We start from the raw sequence: 9311 nt of genomic DNA on the forward strand, positions 1-9311 counted from the left end.
CTTCATAACACCATTTTAAGAAACACTCAGTTTGTCCTTGCGTGTAGCTGTTGCAGCGGGTGGGGATGGGGGCAGGAGGGCTGGGGGTTTGGGGTGGGAGAGGGGGACTAAGGAGCAGAGAGCTGAGGGACCTTCCCAGCATAATCAATCCTTCTTTTTTTGTTTTTGTTTTTGAGACGCAGTCTCGCTCTGTTGCCCACGCTGGAGTGCAGTGGCACGATCTCGCCCGCCCACCACACCCAGCTAATTTTTGTATTTTTAGTAGAGATGGGGTTTCGCCATGTTGGCCAGGCTGGCCTTGAACTCCTGACCTCAAGTGATCTGCTGGCCTTGGCCTCCCAAAGTGCTGGGATTACAGGCGTGAGCCACTGCGCCGGCTTCCAGGTGCCTTTTCACCTCTGGGTGTGACTCTTTTTCTCTGCTCGAAGTGCTTGGCTTCAGACTGCACCTCCTTCACGAAGCCTTCATGGCCCCCTTGACTGAGGATGGGAGTCGGGAAGATTTCGCAGTCCTCAGAGATCCTGTGGTTCTTTGGGTCCCTTTCTGTCCTGTGTCAAGGCTGTGTGCTGGTCTTACATCCACCTATCAGGCAGTCAGCTCCCTGAGTACAGGGGGTCTGCCTGACATGCCCCGTAGTGTACTACAGATACCAAGCACTCAACACTCTCTGTAAGATGAGCATTTATTTATTTATTTCTGCTCCCACTCCACCGGGAAAATGAGTTACATAAATTGTGAATGTACAGGTCCAGCTGGTGGGAGGAGGGGTACACAGGGAGTCCTGGGTTCCAGACGAGGCTCCACAACTTACCTTGGGAATGTCCACATCACATTGTTTTCTTTTTTTGAGACAGTGTCTGTCTCTGTCACCCAGGTTGGAGTGCAGTGGTGCGATCTTGGCTCACTGCAACCTCTGCCTCCTGGGCTCAGGCCATTTTCCCACCTTGGCCTCCCCAGTAGCTGGGACCATAGGCATGCAACACCACGCCTAGCTAATTTTTGTATTTTTTGTAGAGACAGGGTTTAATCATGTTGCCCAGGCTGGTCTCAAACTCCTGGATTCAAGCAATCTGCCTGCCTTGGCCTCTCAAAGTGCTGGGATTACAGGCATGAGCCACCATATCCAGACATCATGCCTTCTTTTTTTTTTTTTTTTTGGAGATCGAGTCTCGCTCTGTTGCCCAGGCTGGAGTGCAGTGGTGGGATCTCGGCTCACTGCAACCTCTGACTCCTGGGTTCAAGCGATTCTCCTGCCTCAGCGTCCCACCTGGGACTACAAGTGCATGCCGTCATACCCGGCTAATTTTTTGTATTTTAGTAGAGACAGGGTTTCACTGTTGTTGCCCAGGCTGGTCTTGAACTCCTGAGCTCAGCCTATCCACCTGCCTCGGCCTCCCACAGTGCTAGGATTACAGATGTGAGCCACCGCGCCCGGCCCATCATGACTTTTTAATCATACTTTTCTTCTTTCTTTTTTTTTTTTTTTTTTTTTTTTTTTTTTTTTTTTTTGAGACGGAGTCTTGCTCTGTGCCCCAGGCTGGAGTGCAGTGGCGCGATCTCGGCTCACTGCAAGCTCCGCCTCCCGGGTTCACACCATTCTCCTGCCTCAGCCTCCCGAGTAGCTGGGACTACAGGCGCCCGCCAACACACCCGGCTAATTTTTTGTATTTTTTTTTAGTAGAGACGGGGTTTCACTGTGTTAGCCAGGATGGTCTTGATCTCCTGACCTCGTGATCCGCCCGCCTCGGCCTCCCAAAGTGCTGGGATTACAGGCTTGAGCCACCGCGCCCGGCCTAATCATACTTTTCTTCATTCAGCCTGAGATAGGTTACATCAGGTGGATAAGGGTGTTCACCAACTTCCTCAGTTCTATGTTCACAGATACTTGTTTCACTTGGCTCCATAGAGCTGATTTAATAGATGTTGATGGTTTAACTTGGAATAATCCCATCCCGGAGAATTGGAGGTCCTTAAAAAGCATGAGATGGAACAGCCTAGCACAGAACCTGGCCGTGTTCACAACCTACAGCATACAAGGAATTCTCTTCTCTTGCTATTTCATCCTGATTGTAGTATTTTGTGTGTTTGGCCTCCAGCCTTGCTGTAGAACTTCCTCCAAGAAAAAACCTTCTACATTACAGTCAAATCTTACTGATTTAAAAGTATCACCTAGCCAGGCATGGTGCTCATGCCTGTAATGCCAGCACTCTGGGAGGCTGAGGCAGGTGGATCACAAGGTCAGAAGATCGGGACCATCCTGGCCAACATGGTGAAACCCTGTCTCTACTAAAAATACAAAAATTAGCTGGGTGTGGTGGCACGTGCCTATAGTCCCAGCTACTTGGGAGGCTGAGGCAGGAGAATCGCTTGAACCTGGGAGGCAGAAATTGTAGTGAGCCGAGACCGTGCCATTGCACTCCAGTCTGGGCAACAGAGCAAGACTCCATCTCAAAAAAAAAAAAAAAAAGTCACTCAAATATTTTGAACAATGCCACTGTATTTGGAGCCTTGGGGCGAAGTGCTAAATTATTTTGTGTTCATGAAACAGTTCGGTTTTGTAGGACCTTTAACACGACAAGCTCCTGATGCTGGGGTTAGAATCATTGCTATGGTTTGAATGTTCCCACCCAAACCAAAACCCATGTTGAAATTTAATTGCCAATTGAACAGTTATTGGGAGGTGGGGTGCTTTTTTTTTTTTCTGGAGACTGTCACCCAGGCTGGAGTGCAGTGGCAGTGGCACGATCACAGCTCACTACAGCCTTGGCTTCCTGGGCACCAGTGATCGTCCTTCCTCCTGCCTCAGGCTCCTAAGTAGCTGGGACTACAGGTGTGTGCCATCATGCCTGGCTAATTTTTATATCATTTGTAGAGATAGGGTTGTGCCACGTTGCCCAGGTTGGTCTCAAGGATTCACCCGCCTACATGCTGGGATTACAGGTGACCCACTGTGGCTGGCCGAGGTGGGGTTTTTAAAGGTATTACGTCCTGAGCCTCTGCCCTCATGAATGAAGTGGGCTCACAACAGGAGTATAGGTTTGGCCCCCATTTGCTGTCCAACCCTTCCACCATGTTGTGATGCAGCAAGAAGGCCCTCACCAGATGCCAGTGCCATGCCTTTTGACTTCTGTGAGCCAAATAAATCTCTATCAATTATTCAGTCTGCGGTATTCTGAAACAATCACCTCCTAGTTTTAGGGCAGTTGCCACTGGCTCAACCTCTCACCAGCCCTCCTCCACAACTCACCTGGTTCTATGCTCTTTCCCAACCTGGGCTCTAACCTAACTCACCGCTTGTACCTTTATCTACAAAATGGGCTGGTAGTAAACTTTGCGTTACTCAATGACAGGGACATGTTTTGAGAAATGCATTGTTAGGCGATTTTGTGTTTTCTACGAACATCATCGTGTACTTACGCACACCTGGATGGCACAGCCTACTACATGCCTAGGTTATATGACACAGCCTGTTGCTCCCAGGCTACAAAATCTGTACAGCATGTTACTGTGCTGAAATTGTAGGCCGGGGTGTCTTATCTTTTCACTTCCCTGGGCCACATTGGAAGAATTGTCTTGGGCCACACATAAAATACAGCAACAATAGCTGATGAGCTTAAAAAAAAAAAAAGTCACCAAACAAAACTCATGTTTTAGCAAAATATGTTAGTTTGTGTTGGGCCACATTCAAAGCCATCCACACAAGCTTCCTGTAGGCCATTGTAACACAATGTTAAAAGGTACAGTAAAAATACAGTATTATAGTCTTACTGTGTAGCACGGCTGTGAGGCTCATTGTTGAATGAAGCATCCTTAGGCAGCACGCGACTGCATCCAGATACGTGTGCTGGAAGAACTTTGCCTTTTTAACTAAATTAACGGACCCAGGAACAGAACCTGGTCTTTTACTTGCCATTCATTGTCCCTGATGAGGGACGCCTCCCAACACTTAACTTCAGCTCTTCAAATACTTTAGTCATTAAACCTTCTAGTACTACAAACTTACTACCCAGACTATACACATTCCTAGCGATTTGTGGATCTTAACCCACAGCGTGACTGTCCTTGTTATAGCCCTTGCATTTACTCTCCACTCTGCGCCCTTAAACCAAGGCTGTTACTGAGGGGGCTCCAAGATTTCCAAGCAACCCACTCTCCAGGACACTGATTAACAGGACAGCATAACTCTGGCTAAATGCTTGCAAAAACAGTTGACCTGCTGGGCATGGTGGCTCATGCCTGTAATCCCAGCACTTTGGGAGGCTGAGACAGGCAGATCACTTGAGGCCAGGTGTTCGAGACCAGCCTGGCCAACATGGTGAAACCGTCTCTACTAAAAATACAAAAATTAGCTGGGCATGGTGCCTGTAATCCCAGCTATGAGGGAGGCTGAGGCACGACAATTGCTTGAACCTGAGGTGGAGGTTGCAGTGAGCCGAGACTGTGCCACTGCACTCCAGCCTGGGCAACAAGGGCAAACCTCAAAAAACAAACGAACAAAAAACCAGCTGACCAGGGAGGGACAAGCTCATAGAGGTTTTTCTTGGCAAGTTCAGGCCCGTTGAGAAGCTGTGGGTGTGGACGAATCCTCCACTGCCCATTTCTATGGTTCCTTTATATGCACGAGATCGACTATATATAAATAATCTGCAAGTCAGATATTTCTGAAAACAAGTTTTATTTAAATAAGGGTTTAAATACATTACACATAACATTAAAACTGAAGGGGGAAAAAAACCAAAAACCAGTTTGTTACTTCACATGGCATTGGGCAGCTGCTGCTATTAAGTTGCAAGCTCTACAGCTAGCTACATGACTGATGGATCAGTTTAAGATTTGTTCCCTTGTCAAAAGTTTAACTCTGATAGAAGGTTGGCCTCACATTCTGATGTCCGGACATCCCTTAGCTAGGATACGTCTGGTCAAACAGATCTTTGTGGCAAGCCAGATGTCCTAACACCTCGCTAGCAGGAAGAGGGCCTCTCTGAGCTCTGTCCACCTGGTCAGGTTGGAGACGCCAGGGGATCTACCACCAAAAACTCCCTTCTAGTAGTACAGCTGGTGCTTCTGCCTTACCCCATCCTCTCCTCTCAGACTCACCGAGGACTGTTCAGGTGGTAACATTCTCTTAGGGTAGGGAACTCTGCAGAGGGAGAGCTGAGGAGGTTCCAGCCATAGTTGTTTGTGATCTTAGGGCTCTGGGCTTGGCTGAAACATGACGGTATTGCTTGGTTTCAGGCTTGACACTGCCAGGCGCCTATTGCTTGACCTCTGTTTAAATGAGGGACTTCAAGACTAGACAGCATGGCTCTTTTCAGTTTATTGCATGAAGGAGTTACACTAGTCCAAGTTAAAAGCGGACCCCAAATGGTTACATTATACAAGCTGTGAGGTTTTTAAACTTGTGACAAGGGACAGAAGGGAAATTCTATTCATTGCAAGGAAATCCTCACTTAAGCTTCAGTGAGCCACAAGCACTTAAAACCCATGAACCTTCAGCTGATCGTCCTTAGCCAGTCCAATCTGAAAAGACAAAAGGGCAAAGTTTTAAATGGGGGACAGGAAGAGTTAAAGCCTCCATTTCTAATGGCAACAACTCTGTCTTCCTGCTGCTACACTGCCCAAGAGCCAGGGGTGCACACAATGGTTCAACAGAGGGTCCTCAGTTAAGAGCTACCTTTTTTGAACACTCAGTGCCTTCCAAGATTCTGAATTAGTGTGAGAATGAGACTCATCAGGTATTGGAACTCAATTATATCAAGAGCTGATAATATAACGGTATTTTAGTATCAATATTCAGGCAATTCATTTTTAAAAACTCATGTCCTTACAAATACAGGAACAACCCAGTATTTGGCTGATTTTACAATGCATCTATGTGCTATTCAAATTTGCATCTGTAAAGTAGATCCACAGAAACAGTAAACCGAAGGTAGACAAGTCCCTTCTGCTTTTTCCTATAAAACAGAAATAAGTCTATGTACTTTAAAACCCAACTGAGGTTTTGCTCAGCCTTACAAAGCCAACTTTTATGTCCCCAGCAGAAGTTAATAGACAGGATCTGAGATTTGCCAGCAGAGAGGCACAAATCAAGAAGTGACTGAACTCACCTCTACGAGGAACTGGCATATGTTCTTGCGTTGGTCACCCTGTAGTTGAATTACTTCTCCATATTCCGGATGCTCAATTACAGTACCATTGCAGGCAAACTTCTGCAAGCACAAAGGAAACAAAACAAATTAGGCCGAGCAAGAGCATGAATGCATTTATCATCCCTTCTGCTAACAATACATACAACACAGATAGCACCCCCTTGTGGGCAAATCCATTATGATTTTCCCGCAATCTCACTGAAGACCTACTTTCTTAAACGCCTTCACTAGTTTCTTTTTATCGTAATCATCAGCGATCCCTTGGACAGTAGTAAGGGTCTTCCTGCCGTTTCTCTGTTGAATTCTTATATGGATATAATCCTCAGTGCCAGCAGGAAGCAGGTCATCACCCTTACTTGCATCAGCAAAGGGGTCTGAAAAGAAAGGTTAAGCTAGTTCAGAGCTGTCAAAGATCGGATGCCACTGCCATCCCCTCGGTCCCCAGGTGCTTCGCGCGTGCAGACAACAACACTGAAATCGTCAGGGCTTGGGCCAGGCCGAATGTGTCCTTTGCTGGCTCTCCCCGAGCGGGTCAGTCCGGGACGGCCAGCTTCCCCAGGCTCGGGGAACGCCCGGGCCTCCCGCCCTCCCTGGGAAGCCGATCACATGTCGGGGGAGTCCGGGCTGGCAGGCAGTGCCCCACCCGGCTGATGCAACCCGCCGGAACCCGAGCTCCCGAGGCGGGGCTAAGCCTCCCACCCGCATTGGTGCACACGCTTGCCACTTAGGGCTGGCACCGCCTTTCCCTCCGGATCCGTGACAACGGGTGGTGACGTGACGGACGTGACGCAATGGTGACGAGGGGACGGGTGTGGCCCGAGGAGGCCCGGGAGCCATTAGTAAATGCGCCACCGAGACGCCGGGCCCGCCCAAGGGCTGACCTCCCGCCTGCTCCTTCCGGTCGCTCTCAGGGTCCAACCCTGGGTCCCAGGCCTTGATCCCGCTGCCCTGCGACCCTGGACAAGTTTCCCCTGCCCGAGCTTACGAAGGCCCGCAGCGCTTGGCAGCTTCCCGGAACACGTCTCCGGGCCCGGAAGGCCCCGCTGCCCCACCCGGGCCCTCGACCTTTCCCATAGCTTACCGAAAGAGTGGAGGTTCTGGATAGCGGACATACGATACGATTCCTTTTCCTCGGTGGAAACGGCCTGCGGAAGGCGGCGGGAGAAGGCGGGCAGGGGGGAACGGAACGTCGGGAAGCGAGGGGGCTCAAGGGGGAAGGCTGTTGAGTCCTCGGCGGCGGCTCAGTGACTGGGGCAGATGGGCGGTGCCTGTGTTCACTTATATAGCCGCGCCTCTGACGCCAGCGCGCTGCCCTCACGTACCGGCCGCACCCACAGCGTCGTGCGCCGCTTCCAATTGGTTTGGGGGCGGGGACATGGGATGGCGCTTGCGCAGGAAGTCTACGGCAGGAGGGCGTCCTCTTGACTCTAGGAGAGCTGGGAGGGGGAGGGAAAGCTTGATCTGTCTCGGCGCCTGCGCGGTGCGAGTGGACGGTGTCTGGGCGCCGAGAATACTGGCCGAAGTTTCAAGCGCGCCTACGCACTGTGTCCTTTGGTACGTTCCACCTTCTTGACCCTGTTGCATCCCTGTCTTCTCGAAAAGGGGTGTTTCATAGGGTAGATGAACACTCCGTAGAGAGGGTTTAGATGCTGAGCCTCCCAAACACGATGAATCCCCGTTGTGTCAAACCCACCTACCTACCTACCCTACTACCCACTGAGTCACAGCGGGATTTAGGGCGGCACTTTGGTTAATCAACATACAATAATATAATCAAAACGGTAACCGCATAATTTAGATTGCCATTTAGATTTATTCTAAAGTGGGTTAATCTGATCTAAAATTTTCATTTAGATTGGATTAATCCATCTAAGGAAAAAGTGTGCCCAGCTCATTGGCATGAGTTCAAGGGATAGTAACTGGTTCTGGGCCCTCCCCCCCCCCCCCCGAGAATAATTCTGGCACCAGAGGGCGTCCTTCATGTGGCACAGCTTGTGTGGAGTAGAGCCTTCCTAGAGTTTAGATGAAATATTTCCTTCAAAACAGTCAACCTTTCTTGCTTTCAGTTTATTTATTTCAACACTCAGTGGCAGGGGTAAGTAGAGTGGTGAAAAGAGACCAGGAATTTTAGACTCAAACGCCTCCAGGGATAGGCAGGTAAGTAGGATCAAGGAGTGCAAACAGCCAAGTGTGATGTAATGGGGTGGACTGGGGGCTGGAGTAAGAACTACAGGCTGCAGTGGCCGGTCACCTCCAGCCCATTGTGCTAGATCTTTTTCAAGAGTGCCAGGAAATCCAGGTGTTTACATAAAATCTCTTGATTTTTGAATATTGCCAATAAATTGATTTTTTTTTTTTTTGAGACGGAGTCTCACTTTGTCGCCGAGGCTGGAGTGCAGCGGCACTGTGTTGGCTCACTGCAACCTCCGTCTCCTGGGTTCAAGCAATTCTCCTGCCTCAGCCTCCCGAGTAGCTGGGGTTACAGGCGTCCAACACCACGCCTGGCTAGTTTTTTAAAAATATTTTTAGTAGAGACAGGTTTTCACCATGTTGGCCAGGCTGGTCTTGAACTCGTGACCTCAGGTGATCTGCCCACTCGGCCTCTCAAAGTGCTGGGATTACAGGAATAAATTGAATTTTTGATAAAACACTGCAAGCCAAACAAAAATATGCATGCCTGTGGACTGCTGATTTATGTCCCTGACAGTCAGGGTCACTGCCCTTGTGGAGTTGAAGGCCAGCGGGAGAGAGAGCCACTAAACAAATAATAAGATAATGAGGCTGGGCGCTGTGGCTTATGCCTGTAATCCCAGCACTTTGGGAGGCCGAGGTGGGCAGATCACCCGAGGTCAGGAGTTCGACACCAGCCTGGCCAATATGGTGAAACCCTGTCTCTACTAAAAATACAAAAGTTAACTGGGCATGGTGGTGTGTGCCTGTAGTCCCAGCTACTCGGGAGGCTGAGGCACGATAATTGTTTGAACCCGGGAAGAGGAGACTGCAGTGAGCTGAGATGGCGCCATTGCACTCCAGCCTGGGCGACAGAGCAAGACTATATCTCAAAAAAACAAAAAAGATAATGACAGATTGTGAGAGGTGCCAAAAAGGAGATAAACAGGGTGATGTGACGGGGCCAGGCTCCTTCAGATGGGGTGGTCAGAG

At 49.4% G+C, this 9311-nt stretch overlaps 1 protein-coding gene across 1 annotated transcript; it reads right to left on the minus strand.

Moving 5' to 3' along the window:
• Positions 1-4656: 4656 nt before the first annotated feature.
• Positions 4657-7463, minus strand: EIF1 (eukaryotic translation initiation factor 1). The gene is made up of 4 exons (XM_003279435.4): positions 7231-7463; positions 6360-6523; positions 6108-6209; positions 4657-5520 (listed from the first exon to the last, which is right to left on the minus strand). The coding sequence occupies exons 1-4, from the start codon at positions 7259-7261 to the stop codon at positions 5476-5478; spliced, it is 342 nt and encodes a 113-aa protein (XP_003279483.1). The 5' UTR covers positions 7262-7463; the 3' UTR covers positions 4657-5475.
• Positions 7464-9311: the final 1848 nt, after the last annotated feature.

The sequence above is a fragment of the Nomascus leucogenys genome, unplaced genomic scaffold (assembly GCF_006542625.1).
Source record: "Nomascus leucogenys isolate Asia unplaced genomic scaffold, Asia_NLE_v1 Super-Scaffold_285, whole genome shotgun sequence".
Taxonomy (NCBI): Eukaryota; Metazoa; Chordata; class Mammalia; order Primates; family Hylobatidae; genus Nomascus; species Nomascus leucogenys.

Coding starts and splice junctions, on each gene's coding strand:
- EIF1 (XM_003279435.4), bottom strand. CDS start 7,261: ATGTCCGCTATCCAGAACCTCCACTCTTTCG. Junction 6,524..7,230: donor CCAGAACCTCCACTCTTTCG/GTAAGCTATGGG, acceptor CTTTCTTTTCAG/ACCCCTTTGCTGATGCAAGT. Junction 5,521..6,107: donor TATGCCAGTTCCTCGTAGAG/GTGAGTTCAGTC, acceptor TTGTCTTTTCAG/ATTGGACTGGCTAAGGACGA.